Genomic DNA, 22,383 nt, shown 5'->3' with positions numbered 1-22,383 from the left:
ACAGTTTCGTTATATCGAACAGCCCTAGGTTTAATGTTAGGAAACTAAATAATCTGACTGTCCTCAATTTTGTCCTTTAATTTCTGAGTATTTAAGAAAAAGTGATCTGCTTTAATCAGTAGTAAAAGAGCGCTGGCAACTCTCTGTCTCTCCCTCTTGCCCACTGTGCCACCCACACAATGCCTTGTGTCTGTATTGCTCAGCTTCTCTTTGTTCAATGCAGTGTTGTGTAAAATGACAACTTGGTGAAAATGCTCACTTGATTTTTGGGCTCATTTTAAAGCAGAGGGATTTGCATTCCTCTTTTTTCCTTTTATATTTTTTCCCTTTTTTTCCTTTTTTAATTATACTCATGGACCAACCAGTAGTTTGATGAATCTGCTATTCCACGATTACCACAACTACGCCCAGTTATCATCACTATCCATGATACGGTAGCATCACAGTTCTCATACATCCGATTTAATCAGCTCTTCTCTTAATTAATCTGCCTTTATGATTTCCACTTCAAATGTAAAACAAGTGTCAATAACACAAACATAACTTTGCACGTTTTAACCAGTGATGAATTTAATGCATGTTATTTTAATATTTTATCGTCGCTTCTTCCTAAGTGCTTTCGCTCACTTTACAAAGATTAGCGTGCATTCAGTATAATATTTTAATTAATGCATTCACTATTATGTTTTAATTAATGCATAATTTCTCTGTGAAACTGTGTTTTTATTGTTGCAGCTGAGCTGTTAATTGATTGTATGCTGCAGTCACCCAAGGTCAGTCTCTTTTAGAAGTCTTAAAACATGGCAGACTCCCAGAAACAATAAAGACCAGATGGTGCTAAAACATGTAAATTTCTCACAAAGACGTGTTGGTCACAACACTATATGGATGCTCCTCTAAAGAGTGCACTGAAGAAATATGTGCTAATAAAATGTGGAAAGTGCAAAAGAGTGTGAGATGAGGACAAAAATGAAAACGCTCAGCTCAAAGTGCAACTTCTGTGCAGACTAATGTTGGTGTGAGTCAGACCTTTAGTTCCCTTTATTTTCTTCTCAGCCGCTTTATTTAGAGGAGTGCTATATGTGCCTGAATAGTTTTGCATGTGTTTGAACACACAGAGGAGCTTATGTGATTTAGATCATGACTGGGAACGGTCCTGGTATGCTGAGTTAGAAGAAAGTCATAGTAAAAATGAAACCGCTGTTGTGTAGAACACAAGTTGACCTATAGCAGCAATTATTTATTGTTGTCATCTGGCAGGCTCATAACTCCTGTTTCAGTGATTTATTTTTATTTGTTAACGTCGGTTCAAGGACTTCATGTCACCGTGTGGGCTGTGAACAGTGTTGCAGAAAGTTTTCACCAATTTTAAATAACTTGAAAATAGGGCTGCCACAAACGATTATTTTGATAGTCGACTAGTCACCGATTATTTTTGTGATTAGTCAACTAATCAGATCATGCATCCATTGGATGTACACCTACAGCTTATTGCACCAGCAGCATCTGCTCTTATATAACTATCATTAGCTTACAGCTTTAAGTGTTTAGGTATGTGCTAACTAAAAATAAAGACAAGATGATAGTTTATTAAATTTGAATGAAATTTGCAGATTGTTTCGGTGAAGTTTAATAAACTCCTTGCTATCTAAAATATAACGGGACACCGGAGTATATTCTTGAGCATCTCACACTTCTGATAATCAGCTGTCTGCTTGACGTTTATTCATCTGTGTAAAAACTATAACTTTAATCTCAGCCAAACCGATTTACTCAGGAACAAATAAAATACAAAAAAAAGCCAAACAATAACATTTTTAAGTTATCTAAGTGACTTATATATGTTTAACCTGAGTAGCGAAAGACGGCGGTGGGTTTGAAAACGATTTGCCGGGAGTCCGGTGTTCCTACCGGCTCTAGTGAGCCTTGCCCCCGGCTAACTATCGAGCTAGTGGGTAACAGACGTCTCCGAAAACGTCGGAGCGCTTTTGAAAATATGTGGTGTCTTGATAAACTGAGCAGATATTTGAGGTTTACACAGTTACATTCTCGCCTGAAAATATGCTAAACGTTTATTTTGTGACCCAGAAAGAATAATAAGAATAATATTAAAACGAACTAGCTGCCGCCATTGTTGGAAACTGAGCTGGGCTGCGCTATGAATTCTGGGACAGAGCTGCTTCTTCTTCTTCGGGGATTAACGCAGCTGGCATCATTGTACATGCAGTGCTGCCATCTTCTGTTTCAGTCCATTATTACACTCTTAAATACTACTACTTATTCCTGCGTCTTTTGGGATCTTACAAAGCTTCAAACGACGTGTCGACTATTAAATCAGTCGTCGACGATTTTGATAGTCGACGTAATCGTGACTAGTCGACTAATCGTGGCAGCCCTACTTGAAAAGAAAATGATTAACAAGGCTGTTATGAAAAGAATACAGTGGTCTGGCCATCGCAAGTTTAAAACCGAGCAGATCATGGCTCTCAACTCAGTGAGTTCTCATATAAATAGTTGTTGGATATTTTAGACAAATCACTTGTCTGAAACCATAAATAAGCTATGCTGAACCATAATCGCAATCCGCTCATATGAAAATTTCTTATGTGTTTATTTTCATGGGAAATAGTCTACACTAGTTTTGTTTTGTTGTCATGGTTGGTTCTTTTCTATGTGGTGACTACAAGAAAATACATGTATTGTAATACACACTATATAGGAAGACCCAGTCTTTTTTTTATATACACAATAAACTGCACATACCTGCATATCACCGAACCCACAAGTAGTTCTTTACAGACAAATACTTTACTGTGCAAACAGTTTGAGCCTTCCCTTATTTCTTTATATTTTGCCTGGAAAATATAAAATAGCCGCAGCAATTTAATACAGTATATAATGCAAAAGGTGACTTTCTACAATTCTAATGAGCTTGAAAGTCAGTATTTTGGATGGCCATACATAGCCTGACTGCAAATATTAGCTGGACCAACCAAAGGGCCAGTTGTATCTCTTAGGTCCTGTGTCAGGACTTTGCTGGATTTTTTTTCCTGCAGTTTTACAGTTTTCTTATTTTATTTTTAAGAACACATTGCACATATGCCAACTTTTCACCTCGTTGATGCAAAATGCTGTTCTTTTTCTGTCAAACTCTGTTATCTGTGCCATTTTTCATAGATTCAACTAAACAGACTGGAGCCAATTATGCATTTTTGTGGCAGGCTTATAGTACCAAAGTTTACGCATGAATAATTTCCAGGTCAGTGTTAAATGGCTTAACAAACTGAAACTGAAAATCAGCTAATGTAGAAAAAAGAAAAAAAAAAAATTGTACAATACTGTACAATTTTTAAATTATTCCAGAGTTGATATGACATAGAAAACATCTACCATTCATTGTTAGGTCTTTTTAAGCACTTGCCTCCTCTAATATCCTGTTCAGCAACCGTCAGCACCACAGGGCTAAATCTATTTGGGTTGACCCCTGTCTTGCATGCATATAATAAAAATGCCATAGCAGATTCCTTGTGTGAATGGCATTTTCATGCTCTGAGCCTTTTTGTTTTGTTTACAAGAACATCCACTGGGGCAGAATCTGTAAACAACATATCTGGTGAGACTTTTTGTTCTTGATACGTATGAGAGATGTACATATAAATATGAAAATGCTGCTGTGTTTGCATTTACAGCATTTAAAAGCTCTACAAGGTTTTTACAACCAGGTTGTGTATTTGGCAGGGGGAAGGTAGCACCATACCACCTTTTTTCTGTTTGCATATGAATGAGAAAATAACTGGCTGCCCTTCTGATTGCATTATATGTTTCGTTTTATTTGGATGGTCGTTCACTGTACTGTGCTACAAAATATATTTTCTGATGACTTTGAAGTATTTTCTTTTTAACGTTCTGACTCTTGGGACAGATTTGTTTCTACTGTTTCTTTTGTATCATTGTATCATTCACGTACAATAATTATGTTTAGCTTCGTACATTTGGCAGCTATCTGGGAATGGTGAAATACATTGTGCTTTTGCAAACGTAGCAGTCTGCCTCCTTGAGTACTGAACTTGGGTCATGACTGATTAGGAATGCCTCATCTATCCTTGAATCATTTAAAGTACCATTAGCATGTTTTGAAATGTAACATTTATTATTGCATTCGTCATCAAGGGATTGCAGAGATGAACAATCTAATTCTAGTACAAGGTATCTCTTTATTTATTAATTCAGTTTCTGGTTCCTGACAAATAAAGCAATAGGTTAACAAGTTTTAGTTCATTTAAACTAAGTAATAAAATAATTACCTAATGTTCTATTTACTTTTTTATAGATTGGTTCTATGTTGCATAGAGCCAGTGTCTACATACAGCTGTATTAAATTTAAAGAAAATAACAGAAATTTGATAAATAAAAATGTTGCCGTAAATGTCACCAAGTTCTCAAATGTTTTTTAATCTCAACACAAAAATCAAAGCACATGAATGCAGTGGATTTAAAGTCATTTCCAAAGATGCTAAGGAATTAGCAGTGAGTAATATTTAAATGTTAGTCTTAGACATTTAAGTTATACAATGAGTATTTCCCAGTCAGTTAAAAGCAGCAAAGGAGAAGAAAGAGAAGTATAAACTCTAGGATTCTCTCCTGTGCCATGGAGTGGTGAAACACCAGCCAATGAGGATTTGGAGGAAAAACCCTGCTTGTTTCAGAACTTGTTAAACACAGAGATGGTGTTAACATGCTTTGTTCCAGCACCACTGCACTACCCCCACCTACACACACACACACACACACACACACACACACACACACACACACACACACACACACACACACACACACACACACACACACACACACACACACACACACACACACACCCCTCCTCCACTACTATATCCAAACACACCCCTTTTCAAAGTTGAGTAAACCTGCAGAGAAGCAGCGAAGGGAGCTTGGCCCTGATTTCAGTGCTGTGGAGGAGCCAGGGGGCCCAGGGGACACTCAGGTTACCAGCATCGAATCCTGCAGTATTAGCAGGGCACAGTGAAATAACAGCCTGCCATCTGGAACCTATGCTAAAGCCATCCTAGCCTTGCAGCGTTCAATCACACTGACCTCAATTAAGTGTTATTTGTTCAGTATTTTTATTCACTTCTTCCTTTGCCTGCAGATCTTTCTGTCCTGCGTTGTAATGTATTCCTAACTGTGTCACATCCTGAGCAGAGAGTTTATGTTTTTCATGCAGGTCTTCTATTTGCATGAGCTTTCCCATTAAACTTTAAGCAGGTCCACCTCAGAAGAGGCTCCAGGAGAGAGCACCATGAGTGCAAAGGAATAAGCCTGGTCTTTGTGTGAAAGACATGCTGCATGGTATGCTTGGTAAGAGTGGGGTTTTTTGGTGAGGGCTCATGCTCATGACTCTACATGGTCTTTCTTGACCCCACTTAAAAGGGGGCATGATGAGTGCTCTTGAGCAGGTCTTTTCTCTTTTCAGCCTTTATGGTACTCACTTTCTGCATTCAGAAGGGAAAGTTTTACTGTGATGTCCGTCATCAGTTTGGTATGGACAAAGTTTATTTCCGATGTTCTCTAAAACACATTTAAGTGTTATTGTTAGATGCTGAGTGTATTAGATTTATTTTTAAGTGTAAACATAAAATAAAATTACCTTTTTTCTGTCTTCTGTGAAGTGCAGATTATAATTTTCAACCCCAGCATGCCAATATTTTCTTTCCTCAATTTGTTTCATTTAACTTGCAACACAACCTAAAAGAATTTAAAAAAAAAACGATCTAGTAAAATTAGATTTTTTTTTTCGTCTTTTAAGGTTTTCATTCAATGCAAAATAATTTAAAAACAGGTTTTGTTTAACCAATAATGCTTATCATGATGTCAAATCATTAGGGTGTTATTTTGTTTATTCTAGATATTTAATTGGTACTGGATTGTTATTTATTCTGACCTGTTTTAGTTCTTGACATTTGCTTGACTGGTGAATTGAGTCAGCCTGAGTTGTGGATTGCACTTGAAATGGAGCCAAGCGAGTACATGTGTTTTGAAACACAACTTGGAACTGTATTAAAGTTGGTCACTAATCTGAAATGAATATAAAACCTTTGGGTCTTCGGTACTCAAATTTTGAATTGGTCTCCATGGCTACATTTCTCTCGCAGTTATTGCTCTTTCAGAAAAGCCAGTTTTAATCGCAGTTCATCGCCACTTAATAACTCACAAATTGGATGTGGTCTGACTAGCAGCAGTGGTTGGACACCCTTCAAACTAGGGTGAGGTTGGCAGTATTTTGAGAGACATGCCCACAGGAAAGGTGCCATACTGCTTTTTTATACTGATGCTACTGAAAGTAGTCTTTAATTAGAATCTATGATTTATTTGGACTTTTTACTATGTTTGGATTAAATCTTTGAAACTATGTAGCAAATATAATGTTACACATCAGAGTTATTGAGTCATTTTCAAGTGAGAACCCAAGTAGAGTGCAAAGTCTGTTTTGCTGCTGATTATCGGGACCTGGAAACATCAGAAATCAGATCAAATACTTCTGTGTACTGCAGTCAGAATTATCAAGGAATGCATTAGCATGGGGAGCGCAGCCTTGGATAACTGGTGATTAATCCCGTCCACGTTGGGCATCAAGTAATTTAAATGACATATTTAACATTGCAAAAGTTTCTATCGCTGTGCCTAACTTTTCAGTAAGGTTTTATCATTCAAGAGTCATACATCTTTGCTTTTCAGGTTTGATGCATTCTCACTCATAAAAATTTCATTTTGACTCCAGAGGTCTTTTTCCTTGATGCATGCAAAATATGCAAAAAGTGGGAAAGAAAGAGAAAGAGGAGGAAGAAATGATACTGCTATCCCAACAGCAGAAAGTTAAAGCAGTGGGAGTTATTGTAGCCCATAAAAGACAATTGGCATTTTATTCAGAATAAAGTATTAGTCTCAGTTTTTATTTTATTTTTGTTTATTCTTTTACAAAGGATGTGTTTTCTTTAGTGTCTACCACCTGTGCCACAGTCAGGAATTCCAAAAAGAAACGAGAGGTGTATGAAGCCTCTCTTTCTTATCTCTATTTACTTTTTGTGATGAGTGAGCTCTGGTCAAAAATTGCCTGGTGCCGTGTGCCATGCTGTCAACATGTCACAGTACTGGCTGCATGCCAGAGATGCCAAGCAGGTACAGACTGTGCAGTGGGCATTTTGAATTGTCTGCTAAATATCCCCTGCCATCAGTGATTGACATCAATAGCAAAGTATGTCCTTAAAGGCCAAGAGACACATCCCAGAGGAATTCCCAAACAGGTGACACAGGGAACACTGCAGATGGCCTCTGAGCATGCTGCTATTTTTAGTGTACTTTTGCATAGATTTTCTGACTGAAGCGCAGGACATTATAACTACCCACCAAAGGTAGCATGCTGAAAAAGAATGTGCAAGCATCAGTGAAGACCAAACCTTGATACATTTCATAACTAATAATAATAATAATACATTTTATTTGAGGGCGCCTTTCTAAAACCCAAGGTCACCTCACAAAGAGAAAAAGATATTAATAAAACAGTAGATTAAACTAGATTAAAATAAATTAAAATAATAATTCTCATAATAAATAATATTCTTAACCAATCATGTACACAGACTCTGCCAGCCTACATTTTGGTAGCTTTACAATAACTTAATATCCAAGTCTGGAAGCAGTGCACCCCTGTATCCATTTGGTTAATAGATCCATTAAGCAGCATGGTGTGAGCCGAGTGCAGCTGCTGTGTGGAGCGCAGGCTGACGTGTTAATTCTGGGTAATTTATTACCCTGGGTGTCGACGGGCACGGCGCTTCTGACAGATTCTGTCTCACTGGGATCACCTCAGCCTGGCTTCCATGGGCATTGCCTGCTTAGCAGTGACTTCAGCATGGGGTGCTCACATCCGCTGATGCAAGTATGATGTAAAACCCTTTAGTGCAGGAAAACAACAGTGAAGATGCACATAGTGTGGCATTATATCAGACTGGCAGTCTTTGAAGATAGAAGGCTAAAAGCACACCTGTGGAGAGAGAGATGGTAATCAAATGTACTCCGAATATTACAGGCACTTGCTGGCTCTCATATGGTTTTATTTATGGAAGTATCCTTTTCTGTCTAGGGCCGAGCTGTTATTAAATTACAAACGCTGATTGTGGCCTAGAGCTGTAGTGATCAATCCTAATTTACTCGGAGAATTAAATTTATATATAAGAGGATGCAGTGCCCTGGCCTGATAGATGAAAGGGCATTTCCCTCTTATGCGCAAACAATCAAAATGGCTTAAAAAAAGAGACAATACATATGGGATTTAGATTTTTGTTGTTGTTGTTTTAATAACATATAACACAGGGCTTTCGCTGGAGAATAAAAGCTGCTTTAAGGACTGATAATAGATAAGCCAAAAAAGAAAATGCACAGGCCTTTGTGCATGAGGGTTTTTTGCAGGCCTCAGCACTGTCTAATGTTCAGCCGGTGGGATCAGAGAGTGCAAACCTCTGGTGCCTTAGAGGCAGAGAAAGGGGATTGTGCAGGTCAACACAGCACTGCCAAACTACCCTTCAGCCATTTCATGTTATAATCAGTTGAGGGCAAATCAACATATGCAAATTCCTAGTGCCCCAAGAAAATCCTCTTAGAATTTTTGTCTGCACCGAGAGGATGGGAGAATGGATTTCTTTCTTCATGATCAGTATTATTAGAGATTGATTTTTTTTTTAATGCAATTTTGTAATGCTCTGTTTTCAGCTCTAGAAAATGGGTGCCTTCTGTTTACAGTAGGCCACTGCAGCAGCCACGCCTTTTAAAACATTGCATCTTTATAGCCGGAGCTGTCATCCGGTCGATGATGAAGCTACAGGGTGATTAGCCCCACCCAGAGGCTGCTGAGATGGGAGATGTGGGAGGTGTGTGGTTGTCAAAGCAGGGCTTGTGGAGATGACTCAGTTAAGCACTTAAGAGTAAGATCATTGCTATGCAGGAACCCTTCGTCTAGCTTTGCTGCATGTGCTGATTTTTTACTGTTGATATTGAACAGCTGCAGATTTAGTTGTCTCAACACGGTCGTGTATGCTTCTTGTTGTGCATCAGGTTATGGCATGCGTCTCATGTTCTCGAGCTGATTCATTTTGCAAAGTGCAGCTAAGATCTTTATTATTGCTGTTGTGAAGAAACCTAATGACTGCAGTTTATGTGATTGATTGATGCTTTTATTATATACAGCACCTTCTAAGGTTCAGTATTGTACTTTGATCAAAGATGAGAATGCATCTGCATATAATGAATATAAATCCTTGCATAAATGGACTAAAACTATTAGTTTTTGGGCTGCTAACACTGAAATTCAGCTTTGCAGAGCCACTACACTGCCTATGATGGGATTTTTTTTCATAAGGAAAAAAAGAAACCCCCCCCAAAAGTCTAAGTCTGTGATGTTTGCAGTGCAGTTCTTTGTCCGGTCCCTACATGAGTTATCATGAGGAAATCTCTGGACCCCAGTGTGAAAAGATTGTAATTGGTATCCAGCAGTACAAGAGCACTGCCTCACACTCTGCTTGCGGGGAGTTCTTCCACTCCTTAAGAGCAACATGGTGGCCGTTTATTAACCTCGTCTCCAACAACCTGTCACAGAGTAAAAAACAGAGCAGGGTATTTTCAACGTGCAGCTTGATGCTGGGATTGCACTTTGAAGAAAAATATGGGTTAGATGATCTGATTACTAGTGGATGGCCCTAAATGCTCCAATTATAGACAACAGGCTGGAGCTACTTTTATGAAGAAACTTAAGTTACATTTGACAGTGTGCTCTATGTTGTGTACTACAGGCTTTCTTTGAGCCCTGCACAAGGAGATATGTATTGGCACAGTTACAGGAGACTTGAAGTCCAAATAGAAATGATCACTTGAGACAAATTTGGATGCAGTTTTTATTTTGTTTTTGTATTACATTTTTTTTGCTCTTTGTTGTATGTTGTATGTGCATAGATGGGGCAATAATCGACATGTCTATTTGCACTCAGATTTCTGTGTTTAGAAAAAAAATGTTACTTAATAGGCAGATAAAATACACTGGCCAGCTAATGTATTTTACACTTGAGTGTGGTACGTTGCTAAACATTATTCGTGCACCCTTTTTGGATTCAGTAACTGTAGGATCATAAAGGTGTGATCAAATCTGACTCATTTTGTAAATATTAGATTTCCATTTTATTTTATTATTATTTTTCAGGAGCACATAAGCCCCCTGCTTTTTATGCTTTTTGCACTCTTTCAAATGACATACTTTCGTAGTTAAATGGTACACTAATAAAGTGCTGGGAATAAGTTGAAAACATTAGCGTTCAGAGCCTTTTTTGCACTGTATGTTAAGTAGCAGCATCAGTTGAATTACTCCTCAGGCCAATTCAAAGACAGCTCTGTATAGAAAAATATTTTTGGAACAAGACAAGTCATGCTGAGGTAAATGTCTAGAAGAGTAAAATACACTTTTGAGATGCCAAGACATATATTTAGGTATTCTGAGATCAAGGAAAGCAGAAAACTTACTGGTGTTAGCAACCTGCCAAGTTCATTTAAGCAAAACAACAGAAAACTGTTAATCAGGCCTGCTGATATTAAGACAGCATTTATCAAACCACTTTATAAAAATGAATTGCTCTTGTCTGCAGTGCAGACTGCTAAAATTACTAGAAATATAGCTACATATTTAACTTTCTCAGTTAAAACAGACAAAAATAGATTAAAACATTTCAGATGGCTAATTTCAGACATTTTGAAATTTCATCAAATGTTGCCAGCCGCTGTTGCAAATAACAGGCGACCTGCAATAGCCAGAAAGCTTAGGTCACCTGAAAGATGTTTGTTGATTGTATTGCAACGGGATTTTGTGGCTCAGCCACTGTTGGAAAGACTGAGTCATGCAAGCTGATCTTGGAAAAGTCAACACAAGAATCCCCCATCCCCATAATAATAATAACAAAACTTCACAACCTTTTTTGAGTAGCAGCTGGCAGTCTAGTTTTATTTTAATCTTCTTGTACTGCAAAATATACAGTACATCTCTGAGATTTCTGGAGTTAATCTAAATATATTGCAGTTAAATTGTTTTTAGGTAGGGTATATGAGTAGTTCCAAATAAACAGTTTTTAGAAATACAATTATTACTTAACAGATTTTACTTTTTAATTTTTCTATATGCAGTATTTGAAGGCGGTCAGCAGCAGATATCGAATGTGTTCTCCTCTCTGAACCGTGTTATGACACACACATAGTCTCCACGCATTGAAGAAGGGTGTTTTTGTAATTCCGATGAATCACTCCTTGAGGCAGGAACTAGCACTACACAATATTTGTGTTCAGTGCATCATTTATTTGCAGCATTTCAGCCCTATAGACCTTCCTCTGGCTAAAGCTGCAAATTCTCAAATATTTTTAACAATAAATATCAACGACGTTTACAGTAAGTTGATTATTGCTTTGCTGGTATTAGCTTTGGTTTCACTTCAGGCCAAACTATAAATCATTCAGGTCTAGCCTTTGCAGGGTAATGAGCATTAGTCCGCAGACTAATGAGAGACAGGTCACCACCGGAGCACTTCAGCCTAGTGGAGAGGTTCTCTTTCAAACCTGCGTGAACTCCACATTTATTTGCTGTCTCGCTTTTTCTTCGGGACTACAGCAAACCTTACCAAAACATATTATTTCCCGTCTTTCCATTAATTCCTAACATGTGTATGTACAGAACTCTGAATCAATCTTCGCATTCTGTATTTTGCCAAGGCCAGCAGTGTATATCAGTGGTGTAAAGTGAATAAATAGACTGCTTCTCCCTGTTATTTACCGGGCTGGTTTAAAAGCATTATTCCATTGCCTGCTCCTTCTGTCAGGGCTAAACCTTGAATTGCTTAGAGTGATTAGCAGCAGGGAGCGTGCTGCAGCACTGGTCCCAGACTACTTTTGTTTATGTAAAGGCTTTTACGCATTCTGTTTAATGCGCTGGTGGGGCTCGCTTTTGATCCCGGAAGGAGGATACCTCCCCACCACCACTATGCCCCCTCTCCTCCACAGCTTGTATTAGCACTACTGAATTCAGATCTGTTTGGCAGGCCATTCAGCCCCCCGACCCCATCTACCCAGCTCTTTTTTCCTCTATTGAAAACACACCTTTCTGTTGGCTGAGGAGGCTTTTCTATAGAGTCTTAACATGTGAAAATTTTCCAGAAAAGAAATAAATGGAGCCTGCATGGAGCACTTCTTGCTTTCAATAGACCTTGTAGACAGTGTTACTGATACCTGCCCAATTTTCCTCTCAGCTGCACTATGAGCTGCTTGTAGCTGTAGATGTTTGTCTGCAGTGTTGTGAGCTTTCTGTCACAGATTATTTGACTATGTGACTTGATAAGTAAAAGTTTTTCACCTGATCTCTTATGTATACACTGCTTTAGCCTGATAACTTTTAAGGGGGAAATAGTTGCAGTGATTTAGTAAAACATGGGCAAACTTACATGAAGATACAGTAAATAGGCAGAAACAGAATTTGTGCTATTTTAATGAGCTTGAGAGTCAAAACTTGGTATGACCACCTTTATTCTTCTAGACAGTCAGAACTGCCTTAGACAAGTTTTCTTATCATTCCTTCAAGTGATAAAGAATATTTCTAAGGAATAATTCTCCAGGCTTCTTGAAGTGTATTCCAAAGTTCTTCTTTGGATGTTGGCAGCCTTTTGTTCTGTCCTCTGTCAAGGGAATTGCATACTGCTTCAATAAATATAAGGTATGGGCTCTAGGGAGGCCAAACCATAATTGATATGATAGTTTTCCATTGTGTGTTTTTCTATACAGGTATGCTTTTGCTGTATTGGCAGTGTGTTTGGGATCATCATCATGCTAAAAAAGTAAGCCATTGCCAGTCAGAAGATTTACATGCGTGATTGGTCGATATCTGACTGTACTTTTCTGTGTTCATCATCATCATCGTGGTCTGTGTTGCATCAGCCTGTAAAAATTTTCCAACACCACTGGCTAAAATGCAGCCCCAAAAACAGAGCTTTTCCACCTTTTGTTCTTTTGTCCTCCATCTTTCCAGTTTCCTCAAATTTTCTAAGCACAGACTGCTGATATAGGCCCGGTTTTTGGCTCATACCTCTTTGGGAATCCCTTTGTTGGTGCAAAAATGCTATTGTATGCTTGTCAAACTGTAGTATCTAAAAGATTTAACTCCAAATAATGCATTTTTATGACAGGCAGCTAGTAACAAAGTGTCTGAAGATATCAGGTACAGTTCTTTTTTTTTTTTACATTTTTTTTTTTTTTTTTTTACCAATTTTCTCTTAATGTGTAAGTCATTTGTAGGCTTAACAAAAAAGAGCATCCCTCTGAAAATAGGGAGCTACAAGTACTGGACTGAAAAAAATAGCCAGTGTCAAAAGAAAAAAAACTTGAAGAACTATTGCTCAAGATAACCTAAAATAAATGACAAGAAAGCTTTGCGCCTTAGAAGCAAAGTATACAGAAAAATAGACTTTTTGCACAGTATTGTATCTTTACAGTAGGTGTTACAGATAATACAGTTCTAACATTTTAATGATCAGTTGCAATATTATTTAGATTTAGTACATAGCCTTAAAACTTATATTCTTATTAAATTACATTTGCATTAAAATATTTTGTTTCATGCACCTGCCATTACCGGCTGTTACTTATCAGCTATTATCTTAAAATAGCATCACTCATGAGGAAAACTTTAAATGCCAGTGTTTATGATCAATCAATTAAGAGATTTCACAAGCAAGTAATCTGTAATTGCATCAGAAAATACTCAAAGGAATTTGGTAAACACTGTGTGAAAATGCTCTAAGGTGCTGGAGTATGATATTAAATTCAATGCGTTTAGGCTGTGCTATAACAATAATACCAGAGATATTTTAAGGAATGTTATAATACCAACTGAATTGTAGGTTACATCACATGGATGCAAAGCCTCTGCTTTTTCCTTCCATGCTCCATACTTGGCACTGTTGTGATAACAGCTGATGGACACATCATGCAAGGCAACACGGCTTCTGCTGCCACGGCTCAAATAGATTTTCTTCTTTGTTGGATTCACAAACATTTTGTTTTGCAGATTTTAACATATTATTATGTTAAGTTGAGGTTTGTTTTGTGTAATTCACAATGGCGCCTATGTTGTGTTTATCAGCATGTTGTTTTGTCCTGGTTGGCTGGTCGGGCGGTAGATGTAGGTCATGGCAGCAGTCACACTGGGAGATGCGCATCTTAAATTATTGACACTATCACAATTCTGTCCTAGGGTTTCTGTAACAATAGAAAAACAAACATTTTGTTGCCATAACCAAATATATTGGAAATATTTTCTCATTGCCATTTTTTTTTCTCAGGGTCCAAAATTGCAAAGTCTTTACTCTGTGACGAATGTTACCATTTAGTCTCGAATACTGCATGGAAAAATCTATGACATGTAAAGAGCAGCAAGCAGTTAATTATAATGGAAAACAGGGTTGTGCTGTGAGAGAAGGCTAGATTTATATGCACCGGTACTGAATAGCAATTCTCAGCATGCTGCTAATTGTTTGATGGATAGTACAGACCCATTTGCATTTATATTGTACCCCAATTGCCTCCCACCTATTTAGATCACATATTTAACTCCTGACACTGGACCAATGGCCATAGTAACCTCCAGACAAAAACCTCAACAAGTGCTTTAACATGAGCTTCACTAAGTTACTTTTGCACTACAGATAAACTACAGGTGGTTTATTTTATGCTTTGCTTTGCCAGGTTTTGTGAAAGACAAAAGACTACCTTTGGAACAAGGAACTCCTGCAGCTACAGCAGTTTCCACTTAATCACATAAGAGTTGTCTTTAGCGTAAGTTTGTTTTGGGGAGTTAAGATGTGCTGATTATACAGAATTAATTGACTGCAGTTTGTTCGGCAAAACTTAACAGTAACTCATTTTCTAAGCAGAAATCAGTTAACCCGAGTAACCATTTAAGAGCGGTGACGCTGATGTACTGGAGAACTGTGAAGATTTATAGAGGCAAGGTTTATTGCTTTTTAACACTGAATTAATAAGACTATACAAACCAGGTAAAAAATGGCCTGAACTAAAATTAACCGGAACCCTGGAAAAGATTTGAACAGCTGGCTAGTCCGTTTGTTAAAAACTGTATTTTTTATCATGCTAATATTCCAGGTTGCATGTCGCTGGTAGCTGGTTACGTTCCGTCTGAAAGCAGCAGCACTAACCTTTCTCCAGTAAGTTATGCTGGTTTTAACCTTTCTTCCTAAGCAGTGAAATCCAGTTCCTGAAGAAGGAACTTTGAATATGACTTTATGCGGATTTGCAAGTATTACTTCTTAATTGTGACTTTTTCTTCGGGAGCTCCAGTGGTCTTTCTTTTATCTATGGTAGCTCATTCTAAGTTGTATTGGCTGATTGTGATCTCCGATGCACCTTGAAGTACTGAATGGGTCAGATGATTTTTAAATCTGTTCTTGCTTCTCAGCAGATATTTCAACAAGGACCTTATGCATCACTGTGTCTGATGACTTGAACTGACAATTCATTTATTATTGAATACTCCCTGCAAGCCCTTTTCTGTGGAACCACATTATTGCACTGCTTACAGCTGCTATACATCTGCTTTACACCCACAGACAAACCTGACTCTACCCTGGTCAGTTGTAGACAATGTAATTGAAAAATGTGGAGTCTGCAATTGCTTTAAAGAGGAAAATAGACCATCCATCATTTCTTTGTCTATCCAGAGAGACCTCAATTGATTTTGGATCATTCCATAGATATGCAGTTAGCGTCTTTTTGGCACTGCTCGAGGTCTGCATCTAAGGCTTTAGGAGAACTTTGTCTTTAGAATAAAAGCTTGATTATTATCTTCATTTTAGAGATTTCAGTTCATGGCAGTTATGTCTTTTTAACTGTTCTTTGTAAATAACTTTTCTTAGTCTTTGTAAAAATACCCTCATTAACCTTCTCCTTCGGTGCTTCAAGGCACTTTGTTCATTCCCTTGAGCCTACCATGAGATGATAATAACACTTTAAAAATAGGCCTTGTAAAAATTCTGACAGCAGCATTTAAGGTGGATAGGGTTTCAAGACTGGAGAACATTTGCATCCCATGTCATTTGTCACTGTGTATAGTCTGTTAGCCTCTTTGAAAAAACTTCACGAGGTTTCCCATGGCCTCAAAACTACATCTCATTGCATACTAGCCGATTAGTAATGAGGAGGAAGGGCTGTGCAGAACAGAGATGGCCAAAGCACTGAGCCCAGCTCTCAGGAAACAAAAACAATGCACTTTACAGAACATTCTTGAAACTTTAGAAAGCTGCTTGTTGTCTGGTACCTCACATTTGCATAGCATCAAGGATCTCGAGTAAAAGGTAAAAATTAGCAACTCATACAGGCTGCATTTGAAATGTTGGGAGCAGCTGAAGTGCTCTTGTGGCAGAAGAGTGGGAGCATTCGCCCTACGCCCCCACCCCCACAACCCTCCACCTCCCCATGTGGCAGAGGTCCTGCTATTGAGGCCTCAAGTCATTAATCACCAGGATCTTTTCAGCTGTCAATACGTACAAAAAGAAAGCCCCAACACCAACAATGGCATCTTTGAAAAATAAACTTTTTTTTGGAGAAAGGGCAAATATAGTTCACTACGGATTATTGTTTACTGTTCTGTCCGGCACAAATCTCATACAGTATTCATAAAGAGCTTATCTTGTGAAAAAATCCATGTCTGAACAGCGCAGCCATATTGTCAGTTAAACCTCCCAGATTTGCCTGGTGTGTTTTTTATCTTTCGTTCAGAGAGCCGTCTTCTAGCGTCCAGTGAGTTGCATCCTGCGTTTGGTTATAGTAATTCATTGTCAAGTGTTGAGGCAGGCAGAATTGAAAAAGAACCCTGTGGCATGAATGGTAAGGTGTTCAGCTCGTGAAATATAATTATCATGGCAATGCATTTGGATGAAGCAGAAATACAGGTTACTCTGAGCTTCAGAGTGAACTGTAATCAAGCATTTTTGTAAGGTTTCCATTCATAGTGACATTTGTAGATGTGATCAAATGTTTTTATATCCACGTGGTCACTTCGAATGTCATGTTTACATGACAAAAATTGCTGTCCACTGTACTAATACCCATTGATTTATGTCGTGCTTCTCTGAGACAGCAACGTCTTGCAGTTTTATCTTTATTTTCTTCTGTTTTCACTTCCACAGTTTGTCCTTGACGGCAAGAAAATAAAATGCACCACATAGCTGAATGCCTAAAGTTCTTCTCTGTGTAGATCTTATACTCTGTGTTCTGTTTGGCAGTAGTAGTTATATGTTGCAGATTTTAATCATCTCTGTGGGTTCAGAGTAGTCCTAGATTTGTTTGAAACCTCCGTTTCCAACTGGTGATGATTTGTAACTTATAAACAACACAATTCATGGAGGGACACCTGCCACTTTTACAGATGCTGGAGTCCCAGCATTTCTATGTGGCACATAAAAAAGAATATTTGTGGGAGACTTGCACCGTAAACTTTATAGGTGCAAGATTTGTTGTGCAATATTTTATGAAATCTAATCCTAGTGGTTCTCCGGGCTCTCATTGTGTGTGCTGAGCCATGCATGCGCTGTTCGGGGGCATGCATTTGCATTTGATATGTTTCTGCAGTAGCTTGGTTAAGTGTGTGTATGTGGGTGTACGGAGATTTTTATTTGAAAATAGTCAGTAATGGCTTTTTTTTAACATACTACCATTATGCTTCCTGAAATGATATGAGCATGTTTGAATTAGACATCTTTTATACACATTTAAATGCCTTAACTTTACTTTGGTCGATGATAAAGGCTAAAATATTTTCTTTTTCTTCTTCTTCTACAGAACTCTCAAACTAAACTGGCATTGTAACCCACATTTGATTTTGGAAGTAGTGTGGAGGCAGCCATGGAAGTGAAGGAACGTAGACCCTACCGCTCACTTACTGCTCGGCAGGACACAGAGCGCCGTTACACTAGCTCCTCAGCAGACAGCGAGGACGGTAAACCCAACGCAAAGTCCTACAGCTCCAGTGAAACACTAAAAGCCTTCGACCATGATTCGAGGATGGCTTACGGGACCCGTGTCAAGGAAATGGTTCATCACGAAGTGGATGAATTCAACCGACAAGGTTAGACAAAATAGTAGACGAGAAAGTGTCATTAATATCACTTGGTATAGCTAGTAGCGGTTTATTAGTGATATGCATCATCATTTTTTAATGATGAATCTCTTATTAATTTACATTCAGTCGCAGTAGAGGTCACTCAGCAGCATCATCCAACTATTAAGTAAGGTGGCTATGGATTGAACTTACCATGGCAATGTTAAAAACTGCATGGAGGACATGCACACTTTCACCTGCTCGCTGAAATGCATAATTAATCATCTAAGTTTAAATGAAATATGATGGTAGATTTAAATTTGCTTGTCACTTGATGTTGTAGTTCTGCTTTAGCAGAGCAAAAGCAAGAAAAGGCAACATTTAAATACAGTAAAACAGGGAATTGAGTTACAATTTGCCCCAGTGTAACAAGACATAGTTCTGATAAGGTACCCTGAAGTGAATATAGTGAAAGCATATAAAGATGTTTTGTTTTTTTAAATGTTAAATGTCCCAATCCTTCATGTACTTGCAACTCCACGACCACTGCTAGTGAAACCTTTGCTCTATAGTGTTTTCTCCGCCCAGGCCATTAAATTGCTGTAATTTTCCTGCACTGAATACTGTTAATTATGTTAAGTGATGCAGCTAATTATGTCTATCTGTTGGCTTGCTGTAGGGGCAGACTTTTCCCTTCGAGATCTTGGCTTTGGAGATGCCCTCCCATCGCATGTCGCCACATACAGGACTGACCTGGGGATGGCACACCGCGAATATTCAGTCAGTGTGGGCTCAGATGCGGACACGGAGACAGACGGCATTATGTCACCAGAGCATGCAGTCAGATTATGGGGCCGCAGCAACACCAAGTCAGGCCGCAGCTCGTGCCTCTCCAGCAGGGCCAACTCCAATCTAACTCTGACTGACACAGAACATGAGAACACAGAAAATGGTAAGGAGCTTTTCTCTTTTTACTTTTTCTCAGCCATTCTTTATCAAAAAGCAGAGTCTGAATTTTTTTGGTTTATTTTGACGCCGGTGTAAACAACGTAACATGTTTAACAGGAAAAGAAGAACAGCGTGAAATAAAGTCACAGTTTTAGACTAAATGATTATTATGTTAGGTTGAATAGTTTTTGGCATTGCTCAACTGGACTTCTTACAAAGACAAGATGAGCTGCAATTAAACATGACAGTTTCATTAAGCCTTTCAGATTTTTGCTTGATTATATCAGAAATTGGCCCAAAGACCAGCATAATTAGGATGTGACTTCTAAAAGGAGATGCGCTTATTAGTTTTCTGCACGATCAGAATTATTACCTGCCATTACCTCTGCTTTTTGTTTAGGGATCGCTTTATTCTTGCTTTCTTTCTGCTGAATCTGTTGTATTGTATTGGTCTTTGTTGGACAATGATCTGCCTTGGTGCTTCTGTTTTGTCCCAGAGTGCATGAAGTCTTTGTGTGTTTGCTCAGAAACTCACATATAAACCTCTTTAAATGAAAATTAAATGTTTAGCCTCGTTAAATGTCCACGTGTTCTACGTTGTATGCTGGAAGACATGAGATAAAAGAGCAGTCATCATCATGGCTGGGGTGAAAGGGGGGCTTTGGGGTGGTGTTCAGTAACAGGCTCAAAGATACAGATTGAAACAGCCGGGATCTCATATTTAATTAATCTAAGGAACAAAATTGTGTCAACCTCTGGGGGTGGGCCCAACTTGTCATGGCTGGCGATCGGGAACAAGGGTTAACAAACATTAGCAGCGCATTACTGGCCAAAGGATCATGTTATTCATTACATACATTTCACACTGTATTGTATTCTGTGTTCGCTCTTTACAGCGAGCACAGAATACATTGGCATTCTGATACATCAGGTGACCCTGTATAATCAGCTCCCGTCTTTCTCAGGAGTCAGTTACCAGTTCAAACATGTAATGCTGAATGAAATTACAGTTCTGATATCAGTAGTGCTATTGAGTGTCAGCCGAGTCAAAGGTGAATGGAGGGAGACATATATCTGTGCATGCTACAGTATTTCAAGTGTTTTTAGGGGTATTACAATTCCAGAGCCTGACTTTACCTGCGACAAAGAAAACGCCAGAAGGGAATAACAGTTTCGCTGAAGCTACTTGTTAAATTGCAGATTAGCGAGAGCCGTAAAGTTGTGATATTACAGAATTCTGTTTGGAAGATTAAATTTGGATGCTCAGTCCTGTGCCTGTTTGTCAGTAAACTCTGTTGCATCCTGCTATTTTTTTGGACAGTGTGTAAACTGAAAGAAAAAGCTCTCATAGTTTGGAGGTACTCGGTGATTTAATTTGCTTTTTGTGATACAGAGGTACTACATGGTAAAGTTTAAAGTCTGTTTAGCACGATACATAGTTAGAAACAAACCTAAATCATGCATATTAACGGGTAGATTTATGACACTGTTCCCAGGATACTTCCCAGAAAGAGGAACTCATCAAGGGCCTAGCGGCAAAATTCTAATTGCCCCTGCACAGCCTTGTAGAGAACCTTGTGAATAGTTTTGCATTTCAGAGTGTGTCACATTATGTATTAGCTTCTTATTATAACTGACAGAAATGACTCTTGGAAGTGGAATCCATTTGCCCGAATGACTCAGGGAGAGAACATGGCATCTCTCTGCTTGATCATCTGAGATGCCAAAGGACTTGATTTTGCCAGCATTGTATATAATTAAAGAGACTCTTCTTGGTTGACTGTTCAGGGGTTGGTACGCTGGAATGTATTCAGCGCACCCGAAGCTGCAGCATCATGCGTCTGTGAGACCCAATCGGGATTCTAAGTAGCTTTTTATTCCACTCACCCAAGCAGAAAGAGCACTTGTATTCAGCATTTAATTCAGTAATGCCTGATAACATACAATTTATATATGGCAAGTTAATTAAAATCCATCGAGCAGGTCTGCTTGTGTGTGCTTTAATCTCTTTAAATCAACAAACCATTTACTCTGCTTTAATGTATTCAAGCCACTGGGCAGTCCCCCCCTTCTTCACATGTGACTTACTTGACCCTAGTTTTAATGCATGCAAATAAGTGACAGCAATTTTGGAACAATTTTCTCGATGCTGTGATTCAGTTGTCAGTTTTACACTGAAGAAAAACCTTTCCTTATCATAGCGTGCTTCACTGATTCATTCCATTTGGGATGTCACAGTAATATTAGCCTTTATCTTGATTGCCGTTTTAACATATTACATGATTAGTTTCAATAAATAAGTGTAGTGTCGCAGACATGCAAATTTTTATTGTTATCATTTGATACTTAATGGAGAAATAAGTATTTCCAGTGCTCATTGTAAACCTCATTTATATGCGTGCATCTGTATGCACATGCATGTGCTCGACTGTGGATTGGATAGCATTTAAATGCAGTGTGTACCGGTATGTGTGTTTATCCTATCCATGCTGCCTCCGGTCCCTAGGGAGTCCCTTGAGGATGCTTCCAGCAGCCTGCGACTGCTGAGTCATTGCACATCTTACAGAGTTTAAACTGCAAGAAGGGCCAGGCAGACTGCTGGGTTTGGGAGAGGCTTGCTGTTCTTGGTTTTTACCCAATAACGGCTTATCCAGATGTGCTCTCTAATCCAACTTTCCCCCACTGTCATGGCTGGGCTATTACATTTCTGTAACCATGAGAACCGGCAGTGGAGGTGGCCGCAAAAGCCTGTCGAGGGATTGTTATTCATGTGTTCCATAACCTGTGGAGAAAAATAATGTGGCTAAAGTCTACACAGTTCTTGTTGATAGAAAATGTTTGAGTGACTGATGCTGATATTTTTCAAAGGACAAAATGTAATTAGTTCCAGTGAGTGGTTAGTTATGTTGTGTACTGATTTTGCTTTCCCTTTCTCCGTCCTCCTGAGAGATCTTGTCTGTATCGATTGAGGAGATATACTATGCAGCCGAGCCTTGATGTTACTGTAAAGTTCAATTTCATGATACGCTTTGCTACATCATTTCACAGAAATTTAATGCCGGTATAAAGAATATGCAATATTTTTTATTTTAATTATTTCATTTTATTTTATTTTATTTCATTATTAATGGTCATTACTGAAATCCTGGTAACTGTAGGCATTGCTTCAGGGCAAAGCCTCATGATACTTTGGTGAAATCTTCTTGTGAAAGTCTCTCCATAGCCTG

At 38.5% G+C, this 22,383-nt stretch overlaps 1 protein-coding gene across 12 annotated transcripts in view; it reads left to right on the top strand.

Moving 5' to 3' along the window:
• Window positions 1-22,383, top strand: part of tenm4 (teneurin transmembrane protein 4) — a 146,138-nt gene that overhangs the window by 16,391 nt on the left and 107,364 nt on the right. For all 12 annotated transcript variants that reach the window (XM_084951135.1, XM_084951133.1, XM_084951132.1 and 9 more), the window contains exons 2-3: window positions 17,950-18,235; window positions 18,888-19,160. In XM_084951135.1, the coding sequence (XP_084807261.1) occupies window positions 18,013-18,235; window positions 18,888-19,160 (496 nt within the window). In that variant the 5' untranslated portion in view covers window positions 17,950-18,012. The remainder of the gene's footprint in view (window positions 1-17,949; window positions 18,236-18,887; window positions 19,161-22,383) is intronic.

This window comes from Perissodus microlepis, chromosome 14, assembly GCF_051167445.1.
Source record: "Perissodus microlepis isolate ML-2025 ecotype Zambia chromosome 14, ASM5116744v1, whole genome shotgun sequence".
Taxonomy (NCBI): domain Eukaryota; kingdom Metazoa; phylum Chordata; class Actinopteri; order Cichliformes; family Cichlidae; genus Perissodus; species Perissodus microlepis.
This window is presented reverse-complemented; position numbering and strand designations above follow the sequence as displayed.